General features: G+C 40.1%; 2 protein-coding genes across 2 annotated transcripts; one reads left to right on the forward strand and one right to left on the reverse strand.

Moving 5' to 3' along the window:
• Positions 1-517: 517 nt before the first annotated feature.
• ch25hl2 (cholesterol 25-hydroxylase like 2) lies at positions 518-2,396 on the reverse strand. The gene is made up of 2 exons (XM_010878301.3): positions 1,065-2,396; positions 518-614 (listed from the first exon to the last, which is right to left on the reverse strand). The coding sequence occupies exon 1, from the start codon at positions 2,256-2,258 to the stop codon at positions 1,347-1,349; it is 912 nt and encodes a 303-aa protein (XP_010876603.2). The 5' UTR covers positions 2,259-2,396; the 3' UTR covers positions 518-614; positions 1,065-1,346.
• A 4,364-nt stretch (positions 2,397-6,760) lies between these two features.
• s100z (S100 calcium binding protein Z) lies at positions 6,761-10,319 on the forward strand. The gene is made up of 2 exons (XM_034297055.1): positions 6,761-6,922; positions 10,161-10,319. The coding sequence occupies exons 1-2, from the start codon at positions 6,782-6,784 to the stop codon at positions 10,317-10,319; spliced, it is 300 nt and encodes a 99-aa protein (XP_034152946.1). The 5' UTR covers positions 6,761-6,781.
• Positions 10,320-14,474: the final 4,155 nt, after the last annotated feature.

Consider the following 14,474-nt stretch of genomic DNA (forward strand, 5'->3'; position numbering starts at 1 on the left):
TTGCTGGATATTGGCAGGACCTGGAACACGCTGTCATATACGCCGATCCAGAGAATCCCAAACATGCTCAATGGGTGACATGTCCGGTGAGTATGCTGGCCATGAAAGAAGAGGTGATAAACATGCCTTAACTTTTTTTGAAACGTGTTGCTGGCATCAAATTCTGGGCATGTATTTTTCAAAAAACTAAATTTCTCAGTTTCAACATTTGATATGTTGTCATTGTACTATTTTAAATTAAATAAAGGATTATTTAATTCAGCCAGTATGTATTTATATTGATATATTATCCGTAACCATATATTAAAGGGCACTTAATTATAATATACTCTTTAATCTAATATTTGTGCTTAATAATGGCTTAAAAGATCAAAAATCTGAAGGATTTCATTGAATAGCACTGATGTCATCATCAATTGTACAATATGCAGTTTTGCATATTTTACATCTATTAGATAACAAGTACACTTGTATTCCTGGTGAGCTGCCAAAAGACGTGCTTGAAAAGAGAAATAGTTGCGTTTGGTGTTTGTTTGGATCACAGCTGAAGATCATGAAACACAAAGGGGCAGGGGCAGTGTTGAGGTCTCTGCCAATTAGAGCATTGACAGCATCTGAAAGAGAGGATGATAAATTAGTATTGGCCCCACGCATCGCTCTGTGGGCACACTGGGCACAGCGAAAAGACTGTCATTGAACTCTCTGGTGTGTGTGTGTGGGTGTCTGCGCATTTCCCATGTCTTAGCCTTTATGAATTGCGGTGCAGTTAATTCTCTGTGCTAATTGTCCTTGCAGAGCATCCGTTTTCCATAACATATACCACATCCAGTTAAGCTATATCAGTTAGTCCATATAGCATCCATTTAATGTTTCATAGGATTCACAATGGAAGTTTATTCAAAAAAGATTTCCAAACTGAGAAATATGAGAGAATGTCAATATCAAACATCACTGCAAAATATAAAACTCCATTGAGCATGGAATTTATAGTTATTAGTGAAATGATGCTTTTATGAGTAGATTAAAACACATAACAAATTGCATCAAATGAACAGAAGTCTGACCTGAGAATGACACGTAAATCCATCCAAAACCACTGAATAAAGAGCAAAACAAATCAATATCACTTTATGCCAAACCAGAGATCTGGCAGACAGCAGCAGATAGATAGCTGGTATGAATTCAACCCATTTCTCAAACACAAACACATAGAAGATGGAAGAGAGAGAGCGAGAGAGGGATAGAAAAAGAGGTAGACACAGAGACCAAGGGAGAATGAGAGAAGAGAGTACGGAGAGGAGAGAGATTGGAGGAAATACACAAAGCGTAAAAAGAACTCAAACAGTTTATTTATCTCTGCTCCCTTTCAGACCTTCTGTAACCAACGTGTCCTCGGTGGGGGTGGTGGGCACTAAGTTAGTCCCCCCCAGCCAGTCCCAGTGGGAAAAGAACGGCGCAAAGTTTGTCCCGGGCATCCGGTGGTGGGCGTCATGTTTGGGCGGTCCGCCCCAGAGGCCAAAGGGCACCAGGCGGTGCAAAGACCAGGGGAAGTCGTAGCCGCAGTGGTCCTCAGTGGCGACACAGATGGTGAACACCATGAAGCCCCAGGCGGTCAAGCAGTGGCACTGCAGCAGCAAGGGGTCCACGGTGGTCCAGAAGCCCACGCTGATCAGCTCCCAGGCTGAAAGGTACTGGGTGACCAGGCTGAAGGGCTGCAGGTACTGGTGGTGCACGACGTGGAAGGTGCGGTACAGCCAGGCGACGCGGTGGTGGAGGAGGTGCCAGAGGTAGTACTGGAAGTCAAACATCACTGTGCAGCCCAGGATTCCGAGGAGGAAGCCCATTAGACTGGGGGCGTCGGGGGGAAGAGGGATGGGGGGCCTCCATAGCCACTGGCCCACGGCGGCGGGGAAGATGTAGACCAGGTGGTTGTAGGCGGTGAGGCCCAGCGTGGTCCAGATGTTCTCCCAGGTGACGGGTCTGTCCGGGTGGAGCTTGTAGCGGTTGAGGGTGGGCCAGCTGGGGGCCAGGAGGTCCAGCGCGGTGTAGAGGGTCACCATGAGGAAGTAGGTGGAGACGGAGATGACCACCGGAAACAGAGGGCTCCGCAGCTCTGCCTGGTAGTACTGCAGGAGGTAGTCCCACGCTGGCTGGAGGACGGACTGCTCCGGGAGCCCCAGCCCCAGGGTCAGGTTTGCCATGTCCAGGTGTGAGATCCAGGGGAGAGCCAAACAGCTGAACAAACCGCCTGCATTCATTATGACTGCAATAAGGATTGGTGGTTCTCTCTTTACTGTCTCAGAGGATCAATTTGTTATTGAGTCCATAACAATGTTAAATATCCTTAAGGCTTTTACTCAATGTGGGTTTTTCTGCAAAAAGCAAATAATCTGGTGCCGTCGTGCCAACTTGGGTTGGCGGTCGATCTTAGCCTTTTATGTATGTTGAGGCGCCACCTCCTGCACACCCCCACCCCCCCACCCACCCTGTTTTATAAAGCAGTCTGTGAGGACCCCTCTTTCTCTGGCAGGGGGATCAATGCCAGGACTCAGGACCTGGGTCACAGCAGCTCTAATTTCTGACCCAGATCTGAGAGAACTGCCTTCTGCCCATTGAAAGTGACTTGAATTTGTTTTTGTCACTTTAAAAGGGCATTGTGTTTTCATTACAGGCAGAAGTAACGTCAAAGCCCGACATTCATTCTCATGTTTAATGCAGACACTGGTTATCAAACATCCTTTTGGCTAAACCAGTTGATCATTAAGGAAAATCCACCAAAAATATAATGTATTTTCTGTATCAATCTTTCTCTGTTGACCCCAAACCCCCACTCCCCCCCCCTCCCAGCCACCACCACCGCCCCCTGCCTGTTGATTATGAAGGTCCACAGTAATAAATCATACAAAGCTGTCAGAAATGACATTGACTTCTAAGGCTTTTGACTATTAATGAAATACACTTGGCTGTTTGGTTTGGTTTAATTTGCATCATGCTGAGGAGAAAGTCTGATTGTTGGAAGTGAAAAAAGGCAAGTGGAACTCAACACAGCGATGGTTTCTATGGAAGAGCACAAATAATCTCTTTTTAACTCAAAGGAGGCTTTATGTCATTATGTCTTATATTATATTAATGAATACAAAAATGGGCAGGGATTTAGTCTTCAGATCTTCTATTCAAACTGTTTATCTGTGATGGCACCACTAGAGGGCAGACAATTACCACTGGAAAATAAGGGTTAGGGTTTGCAATAGATGGTTTTTCCACACATTTATTAGAAGGTTGATAATATATTTTCTTTTTTGGACACCTACTCCCTTTTAGGGATGCAATGGACAATCAAATAAAACATTCATTTCTACTGCAAAGACCCACTGGGGACTCGCTGGTCTGTATGCAATGTGAGAGACATAAAACTGAGTTTTGCAATAACATTCCATAGGGACATTTTGTGCTTTTCCACTCCTACCTTAGGCGACTTCTGTGTAACAATTATATGATTATACTGGAAAATTGTAAGGGAAGTGTTTTCATCACCTAACATATGGAAATTCATTTTAACTGTGGAAGACGAGGGGAGAGGGATTCAATAAACACCTGAGATCCACACTCCCTCAGGTAAGGTCTGTAGGGGTTTTAGGCTAAAAATGAATCGGCCTTCATGGTTGAAACATCTAATGGTGCATTTGTATTCAACTGGAAATGTACTTTATACTACTGGGATGAATCCACTTAAATGGCCCTACTACTGGTAATTAATAGTGGGAAATTCTTCTGTCATCCCTGAGCTTTTACTTTTCCCGTGTGGTTTTTTATAGTACCCCTCATTCTGTGACACCCAATTTTTTCAAATGTCAAAAATATTGTATTTAGGTCTTCTGTAAGTTGGTTGACTAAAGGTTAAAATATGCACTAGAAGGGGAGCGTTGGTTTGAATGGGAACTGTTGCTGCTGCAATTCAGCTAACTTCCACAAGGTCGAAGCATTTTAGGAATATGTATCCCTGAAGTGTCAGCTTAGCAAGCTGTTGTTCATGGAGAAATAAGTAAATTCTGCCCTCAAGTGTCTAAAAGGGCACATAGCAGAAATAATGTATTTACAACTCTAAATAGCCTTAGTAGCCTTAATAGCAAGCTACATTGCTTTGGTTGTGAATTACATTCAGTTTTTATAGCATATCCTGCCTCTGGGATACCTATAACAATAACCCAATCCTAGGATTGTGCACCTGACAGGTAGCTTATTACTACTAGTAAGCTAGCTTACTACTTATCTTCCCTTTTGTGCAGAAATATGTCTAAAAAACCTCCTGTAACTTGTATGTACATTTTCCACCATACAAACACAGAAAATGGCAATTGTTATAAAGGTATTGGGGAAAGATGTTATTCGAAATACAATACTTAAGAAATTGTTTTTTATTGTTACTTTTCAGATATTTTCACAATTATCACAATTTATTTGAGACTTGCAATGCAATGAGACAAAGAGAAACGAGAAAATCATGGGGAAGATGGTAAAACTATGAGCTAGCATCGACAATAACACACTTTTTGTTAAGTACACCATTTCAAATAACATCTTTCCCCAATACCCTTTATTTAAGACTTGGCATTTGTTGTATTTGTATGGTGGAAACCATACAAATGGCTCCTTTAACAAATTGTTTCTCATCTCCATTTGCTGAAAGGAACAAATGGACTATCCAAATAAACTGTGAACATTTAGTTTACTAATGTAACGCCCTGATTGGTTTCACCTGTCTCACTGTTCTCTCCACCCCCCCACTAGGTGTCTCCCATGTTCCTGTTACCTCTTGTCTATTTATGTCTGTGTTTTCTGTTCGCCTGCTGCCCAATCGTATTGTCTTTTCACGCGTTTCCAGCGTTTACTCCCGAGCTACCTGTTTCCTGTTACCCGTTCTCTGCTCTGCCCTCCCAGTTACCGAACCCCTTCTGTCCCTGACCCCGAGCCTGCCTGCCCCCTGTGCTTCTGCCTTGTGGACCATCTTGTTAAGAACTTTGCCCGACCTCGAACCAGCCCATTCCTCTTTACCTCTAGGATTAATTGTCCGACCTCTGCCTGCCTGCCAACTACGAGACTGCCTATTCCTACCATAAACATCTGTGCACGAAATCTCTCCTCTGCCTCTGTGTCCGTGCTTGAGTCCACACCCCGGCCCTGTCCTCTAATCATCAAATTTTAATCGCATTTATTTATAAAGCCCTTTTTACAACAGCAGTTGTCACAAAGTGCTTTACAGAGACACCCGGCCTTAAACCCCAAGGAGCAAACAACAGTAGTGTTGAATTTCAGTGGCTAGGAAAAACTCCCTAAGAAGGTCGAATTTTAGGAAGAAACCTAGAGAGGACCCAGGCTCAGAGGGGTGACCAGTCCTCTTCTGGCTGTGCCGGGTGAGATATTAAGATTCCAATTGGACCAGGACCTCATCTCCTCCTAAAATTTAAAACTGGAGGACACTGAAAAAAAGTTAGTAGTGCATTCCTCATATCCCCCAGCACAATAATATAGCAGCGTAACACCTTGGAACTGAGACGGGGGGGTCCGGTGACACTGTGGCCCTACCCGGGGGAGGACCCGGACAGGGCCCAACAGGCAGGAAATCAATCCACCCACATTGCCAGGCATCAACCAAAGGGACACCCACCAACCGCAACCACCCTGAATGAGGGCCGAGTATTGCCAGCAGCGTACAGCCCAATTGCACAAGTGTGCAACAGAAAGACAACAACAAGCCAGTGACTCTTCCCCCGAAAGGCATTGGAGGAAGGGCATTCCAGTGGCGACGAGAGCCCACCTGGCAAGACAGCAAGGGTGGACAGTATCAAGCCTACTGGTAACCTTCACGCCCCCGGGCCAGGCTACACCTAATTATAAACCGTGCTGTAGAGATGAGTTTTTAGTAGACACTTGAAAGTTTGCACTGAGTTTGCATTTCTAACCTTAATTGGCAGATCATTCCACAGGAGTGGAGCTCTATGAGAAAAGGCCCTGCCGCCAGCTGTTTGTTTAGAAATTCTAGGTACAATTAAAAGGCCTCTAAACACTATCATTGTTTTTAAGAATGAAATTAAAATGTATTATTAAATAATTTAAACAACATTAGTAATTTGACAGTAAAATTAAATAGTTGTAAGAAGGAGAAACACTTCAGTGATATATGGCAGCATATTATTCCAACTGGCAATCACTTCTTGTTTTCCCATACATTCCCTGCAAGAACATATCCTGCACAGTCCCATTCAGCTGAGGTGCTTATTGTACGTACACAGATCTATTTTCAGCAGGCGTGGTAAGGCTTCTCCAGTGGGGTAATACACAGAGGCCTTCGATATAACTTAGGTGAACACACAAGGGACGGAAGAGCCTATGTGGGAGAGTATTTTGTTTTTCACCTTTGATTAAAAGCAAGACATTGAAGACACAGTTACCATGGGCCTCTCACCTGTGGAATTAATTATTGCCACTACGATGGAGGATGTGATGAAGTGTTGCTATTGATTTCTAGATAAACAAGCAGCGCAGCAACCTTTCTCAGATTACACCAGCACAGGACTTTAACCAGGTAGGTACATCTCATCTCTTATAAGCGTTGAGTCGGTCTGTAGAGGAATATATGGTACGTGTACATAGATTATTGCATGCTATTTATTACAAATGGCCTTGGATTTCCTGACTTTTCTCTCAGATGCAAAACAAAACGCTGTTTTCTCACAGATATTTCCCATTAGGTTGTGACAGACATTAACCTCCTATCAGCACCATGCCAAGCCAACTTGAGAGTGCAATGGATGCACTTATAACCGTTTTCTACAACTACTCCGGGAATGAAGGAGACAAATACAAGCTCAATAAGGGAGAGCTTAAAGACCTACTAAACTGTGAACTCACCGACTTTCTCATGGTAACAAAGCAGACTACTATTCATAATTTATCATTTTCAATAGTTTCACATTGTTTTGGTGTTCTTTTGATTTGATATTGTTAAGCAATATGAAGTCTCTAAACCTTGGTATATTTCTGAGGACCTAATTTGAGTCGGATATTAGGTCCTATTTAACTGTTTATTTTAGTTAAACAATGAAAAGCAGTGGCATTAATTGAATACAATCACCTATATTAAAATGAACTCATTTTTATTTAGCATAAGAAATGTCACAAGTGTTGCCCTCTCTGAAACTGTGTCATGTTTAAGAAAAGATGGACCCCATGCTGTGAGATGAACCACACATAATTTGCTGTTTTGCATTGCTCCTTGTGACGTTTTGGGATAGTTTAAGCGAGAATCTTGTTTTGATTTCTTGCACTGATTTCATGGAGAACAGCAGTTTGGATTATGCAGTTTGGATAACAGCAGTTTTGGATTATACTTATAGATGTGTTGGAGGCCTGGGATTTTTGACACCACCTAATTACCCAATGGGAATCAAAAGATGAATTAGTCAAACTAGCACATATTGAATTTTCTAATTAATTCAGCATTTAAAAACACAGTCATTCATGGCAGTTTTGTGCAAATCCATGTTGTTATTGTATAACATTTAAAAATATTGTCAAATATATGCCGAATACAAAACATATACATGATTTTCAGGGATGTGAAATGTGGCAATGTTGTTATAATATTTGTTAGTTTGTATCGCTGGCTGGAAAGCATACAGTTAGAACAGTACATTTGCCCAGCTATCCAAAAGAGAAGGCAAGAAGATATTTAAGAAAAGGTGATCTTACTGGACATTTCTTCTTCAATTTTATGCTGATTTACTTTGGATTTCTCATTTAATTCAGTCAAAACCACATTGCAGAATTCACATAGTAACTTTTAGTGCTTAAAGATTTACTCCCAGACAAGTCTTGGGCACTACTACCAGGATGACTACTAGGGTATTACTGTGTAAAAAGGGCAAATTTGAATTAATCCCAGTCTGAATGAATCCAAGCATGAATTAAACCCAGTCTGAATGAATCCAAGCTTGAATGAAACCCAGCCTGAATGAATCCAAGCTTAAATGAAACCCAGCCTGAATGAATCCAAGCCTGAATGATACCCACTCTGAATAAATCCCAGCCTGTACGAATTCAAGGGAGAATGAATCCCAGCCTGAATGAATCTATTCCTTAGGACTAATTTATATCAGATTCCCTTTGACATCCTCAGTTATTGTGTTGATATTAAATTAGAGTGTTGTTAAGTCTATACTGTAGCCTATATGGATGCAACAATTCATTAATTAGTAGCCAGTAAATAAGATATTCCTGGTTCTAAACCCTGTGCCAATAATGTGAAAAGTTCCTCACTCAAAACCTTCCTTTTCAACTTTTTTGTAAAGGAAAGAAAAAGGTGCATTGGTCTCTTAATTTTTTCGGGGCTGTATATATATATATATATATATATATACAGTGAGGGAAAAATTATTTGATCCCCTGCTGATTTTGTACATTTGCCCACTGACAAAGAAGTTATCAGTCTATAATTTTAATGGTAGGTTTATTTGAAGAGTGAGAAACAGAATAACAACAAATAAATCCAGAAAAACACATGTCACAAATTTTATAAATGTATTTGCATTTTAATGAGTGAAATAAGTATTTGATCATGCAGAAGAATGCAAATTGTCTGCCAGTATTTTCTGATAACATGTTGCATTCATCTTGCTATCAATTTTCACAAGATTCCCAGTGCTTTTAAAACAGCAGTGAGCCAGCATAATGCTTCACAGTGGGCTTTCTATTCTGTTTACTATAGGCCTTATTGACCTCACTCCAAACATAGCGCTTATGGCATGTATCTAGTTACACTGTGTCCTGTGTCATTCAGGAACTGGAACGTTTGCTATGATTGAACCGTGGCCTTAAGGCTGTTATGTTCTGAACGCAGGACAGATTGCTGGTCTTCTTCACTCCCCTCTGTTTTTACCAGACCATTGCAGATAACGTGAAGGTGTGCATATCCACACTACCAGTGGCCCACACTATCTTCAAATATCGGGGGAGAACTATAAATCTAGGCTGGGTAAACCGGGCAATGGCTCATGATTTGATCAGGCGAAAGCAGGGAGGGAGAAGTACCTTTCTCAAATCAAACATTTTCTGTGCTGAACCTAATTAACTTAGCTGTCTAAATGGGAACATCAAAGGTGATTGCCCTTAAAACATCCGATTCTTACTAACCCTAGCCCAAACCCTGAACTCTACCGCACTGTAACCCCAAAACATGTCAACGTTCACGCTATCGGTCCAAGGCACTCCTGGTTTGAGTGACTCACGGTTTGAGGATCGGATTGATTTATGGTTTAGAAAACGTATGTGTTTTATTGTAATTTTATGTGAGTCCTTTATGGGTGCAGGTTTTTAAGTTGTATGTGAGCCCCTAACCTTAGACAATTTTCCATCATTTTGTGATAGACAATAATGTTTTTTTAATTTGAATTTGAAAGCCGTTAACACTAAGACGTCACCTGGAAGAATTTCCCCATTAGTCACATTTTTCTTGTTTAAACACTAGTAAAACCACACAAACCCTCACATACCCACACACACACACCTCTGATGGTTCTCATCTCATGGTTCATTGATTATTGCCACTGTCACTCTGGCTTCCAATGGACACTGACTGTGGTGTGCCCTTCTGTGCTTCGTCCAGTCAGTGCCTTGGGCGGTCTAATATCTGAGATGGAGCTCCAGCACCATGAATTCAATGAGATATAGCCTGGGGTGATCCCCCTATCTCCATTTCAGATCTCTGGCAGGGAGATTGACACTGGGCCCAATTGAGGTCTGCCGTCCAGAGGGGACTTGTTTATTGGCCAAGCAGCTGAATCATGACCGGTGCATGTGCGATATGAGATAATATTCAGGGTGGTCTATTTCCTGGTAGTATGGAGTTCTGTAGTATGTTGTGCCTGTAGGTGTCCCTGGAGGCCAGTAGAACAGATCACATTACACTCATTCTAGAAGGTTTTAATTATGAGACATGCCTATAACCTTGTACTCACTTTAAACTCATAACAATGTTAATCTCACTAACTGTCTGTACCTGTGCTGTATATTATCACATTTGCATTATCAGGTTTTAACATTTGTATATTGATGACAGAGCTAATTGATTGTTTTGATTGGTATTTTTTTGCTTTCATTTTCAGTCTCAGAAAGACCCCATGCTGGTGGAGAAGATCATGAATGATCTAGACTCCAACAAAGACAACGAAGTGGACTTCAATGAGTTTGTGGTTCTGGTTTCTGCTCTAACTGTAGCCTGCAATGACTTCTTTCAGGAGCAGCAGAAGAAAAAAGCTAACTAACAAAAATGGGTCCAAAATGGCTTCCTCTTCCTTTTACTCTTAGGCTCAATCTCAAATTGCATAATACATAATGTGTACTACAAGTACATACTTCGCGGATGATGGTGAACTACATTCTGTTTAGTATATAGTAAGTTAGTATGCCAGTATAGACTCTGTGCACCAGCGTAGTGACGAACTTCCGCTTTTGTCTAGAAGTCGGCATTGCAGTTTCCGGTTTACTTACTAATACTCATCCGCATTAGTAAACACCTAAACTCACAACAAGATGAGTGATGCTGTTGTACAGAAAAAAAACAAATATAATGTACGTGACTCATTTAAGTTTCAAGGTACAAGTGGGGCATAATTTTAATCAGGAGAATGTCCTCTTTTTAATAAAATATGGCTTGCGCCATTCAATGACTTCAAACGCTAGACTAGAAATAGTCAGAAAAGGCGATTTTTTATATACTTCCACGTAACGCAGGTTTAAGCGCAATTAACACCATATAGGACCAGATGTTAACTTCCTATGCCAGTTGTTATTTTTCAGTTTTGTTGTGAAATGGGGTTACAGTAGTAAAATAAAAGAAGAGACCTGTTTTGGTGCTTTTTTGAGACTATGGAATTTTAAGCTTCATTCAGGTTAGAAGAGGCTGAACGAAGGTTTGTTTCAATTCACTTGCTATGGGGACGCGCTAGCGTTCCAGCTCAGCCAGCGTTCTTTTGCCGTTTTTGAGGCTAGGGTGAATTTTTATGCATTCTATTGTCCTGCATAATACTACACTAAAAAGGAACACATCGCTAACTAGCTTAGCCGATAGCCGGCCGGCACACCACAGTAAACTACTTACCCTCGTAGTTGTGCAGATAACTCGATACGTAGAGTTTGAATCCCTTGTTCCGCTTGCTTGTTGGAGCAGGGGACCAGGCACCAACAATTCGATGGACATCACTAATGCTTATTTTAGGCAGGTCTTGGAGACATCTACTAAAAACTGAAATTTTGGGCGACACGGGTGATCGCCTTAAGTAAACCGGAAAGTTATATGCCGACATCTGGCTAAAGCGGAAGTTCGTCCATACGCTTGTGCACAGAGCCTATTGGGACCGATTGGTACATACTACCTTGTCATAAAATTGTGTCTCAACATTAGATAATTTTGTCACGCATTAACATTAGGCCAAGTTTTAATATTTAGCTAGACACCATTTAGCATTGTGTTAAACTGACTAAGGTCTCTTAGGAAGTTTCTACCACAAATAGCATCTATGAACTGTATGGCTTTTGCTACTAGCCGTTTTAATAGCTTATAAGCAAGTAATACTAGGATCTTACTACTTGGAATAGTCACAAGTATTGAGAAATTTCTAGCAAGACTGAAGACTAAGTTTATATCGGCAAGGCTGTTTAATTTCATGGCACAACAACGTTTGTTTTTCTTTCATACGTGAATGACATTGATGCAATAACTATCAATACAGGTAATTATAACTGACTTTCTCGTCAAGTGAAAAGACAAGACAATCGTTGAAATCCCTCCTTTTTACTGCGCAAGGGGTTGTGGCCTATATTACCCCAAAAAGCATGCACGGATGCGTACTTTCGAAAATCCACCAGAAAGTAGAACCTCCGGGATGTTTTGCCATACTATTTTCAGCATACAATGGTTGGAGACATAATAACCTTCTCGTATACTAATCTGGCATAATGTATAGTATGCAAGTATGCGATTTGAGATTCAGCCATATAATTGGAGGTGACTTGAGGAACCCTGGAGATATTCATGGAAGGCATGGTTCAAAAGGGCTGTGGATTTCAGATATATGTTTTGACCCTTCTGATCTGTTCTCATAACATGTTAAGGTTAAATGCTGACAAATGTATATATTTAATTGGCTTTACAAAGGTGTCTGCATTCTTCAAAAGCATATTCAAATTCCAATAGTTACCATTTTATAACAGCATATAATTACCAATGTGATTAATATTAAAGTAACTGCTCACTTCTTTCCAGATTTCTATGAAATATCTAAGATTACAATATGCATAATAGTTTTCTTATTGGTCAGCTCAGAAGTATGACATAATAGTCTGCGAAAATATCAGTAATTTCTTCAAACAATCTGATTCAGATTCAACTGTGAGGTTTTTTTCTTTGTCCAATTAATCCAATTAAAATGTTGACTATATTTTGAAAAGGAAAAGTGTTATCAAAAGGTTATTTATCAGATGTGGGGGTAATAAGTTGAAATATTTTCAGTGGTTCAGCAATGCTGTAATGTTAAGAATTGTATTATTTTGCTCCACAAATCTTTGCTTAATGGCATCAAATGGTACACTGTAAAAAGTTCTAATAATTATTATTAGAATGTTTTGCGGTAAAAGTACTGTATGACGTTGAATGCTGAACACTTTTATTTCTCTTTCAAGGGACTTTAACACACATCCTTTAATTAACTGAATATCTTGCTATGCCTTTGGATGTGAGAACATGACAAAGATTTCTTCCTAAGAATACATTTCAGCTCTATGCTCTTTGCAGGACAAAAAAAATCCCTAAAGATATTTCTTCCAATCGGTCCATATAGCTACTCACATGTGATTGGTAAATACCTGTCAGGGTGCATCTGTGTATTATTTAATATAATGGTCAATGCTTGACTTGACATGAAATAGGTGAAGGTGTTTTTCAAGATGCTTTAAGTTCATGTACTGCTGTTGTGTTCTAGATCAAATCACTTAAAGTTGCCTTCTGGGATGTTTGCCATAAGTGGCACTGTCAAGCCAAAATTGGCCCCTAAACATTGTGTACTATATGATGTAAGTGCTGATATGTGCCTTCCCAAAATTGAAGTATTCATAATCATTATTTGCTAAAATCCCAGACTGCATCTTCAACTTTAAGATAATTGTACATTTAGGCTATTCTATAAAAAGGATTTGTAAAGTAATCTCTCCAAAAAACTAACTTCCTTGAGCATATATGGGTTATATTCTGCAGATAATTGTGAATATAACCACAACCCACTTGCAAAAAATTTAATTAATTTATTGAAAATTATATAAAAACTTCCTGTCATCATGTTGGCATTAGGAAACTCACAATAACCCTTGATTAATAAGTATTTAAAATAACATTTTTGAATTTAATGTACAAAAATTAGGAGCTCAACAGTTGGCACAGGTACAACATATTTTAGACCAGGGCCCCAAAATTGCAAACAAGTTCTGCCAGCATGTTTGCATTAATTACATTTCCAAGTACAGTAAAGATTTTACACTTTATTGAAATTGTTGTGTAGAACAATCAATACATTACAAGATGATGCCCCAGAGATATCACTTGCAATCACGTGTCCTTGAACACTGCTATTTTTGCATTAATGTTGTCAGATGAATAGTCATTTACTGACTTCATTCTTGGCAACTCTTTGTGCAGAAATGTATTACGGCATGAATATGTTGCCAGTCTCTATCATATCATATACATGGTTATACAAATGTTTATTCAAAGAATTGTTATGTTTTGTTTCTATAGCACAAAAAAGGGTTTCCATATCTAAAAAAACATACAAAAGAAAGTAGGTTCTAGCATATTAAGGTTCTAGAATAATACCTTTGAAAATAGTGATTTTTACTCGACAGTTACTTTAATATCATCTACAATATGTAAAATGCATATAAATTGAAGTAAATATACACTAGCAGTGTTAAATCAAATTTGATTTACACAAATGACATTCAGTCTCACAAAACCCAACCCAGGTCCCTCAAGGAACCTTGATCTGCAAGAGCACCATTACTGGCCAAAGACCAACCGGGCTCTGATCCATCTGCGTAGGCCTCTGGCTGAAAGCAGTGAACTACATTAGGAATAAGGAGACATTGTTAGACGCAGATGCTTTAGAAGCCATTGGAAACCAACAGAGGTGGAAAGTAACACACTTTAACCACACCGATTGTGCTGATCATGACACATGGACCCTCTCTAGAGTCCCCATGGTTTCAGTGATACTGACACTGTAGACGAAATGTTTTTGTGCATTAGGAATGTGTCCGGAAGACTTATTCCAGACTAGGCTGAAAACCCTTCATTCACATCCTTCTTTTAGATCCTGTATAGGATACTTCTGTGCTAAACTCATGTAAATATGGCTTCACAGCAGCCT

This window comes from Esox lucius, chromosome 14, assembly GCF_011004845.1.
Source record: "Esox lucius isolate fEsoLuc1 chromosome 14, fEsoLuc1.pri, whole genome shotgun sequence".
Classification (NCBI taxonomy): domain Eukaryota; kingdom Metazoa; phylum Chordata; class Actinopteri; order Esociformes; family Esocidae; genus Esox; species Esox lucius.

Coding starts and splice junctions, on each gene's coding strand:
- ch25hl2 (XM_010878301.3), bottom strand. CDS start 2,258: ATGAATGCAGGCGGTTTGTTCAGCTGTTTGGCTCTCCCCTGGATCTCA.
- s100z (XM_034297055.1), top strand. CDS start 6,782: ATGCCAAGCCAACTTGAGAGTGCAATGGATGCACTTATAACCGTTTTC. Junction 6,923..10,160: donor AACTCACCGACTTTCTCATG/GTAACAAAGCAG, acceptor TTTCATTTTCAG/TCTCAGAAAGACCCCATGCT.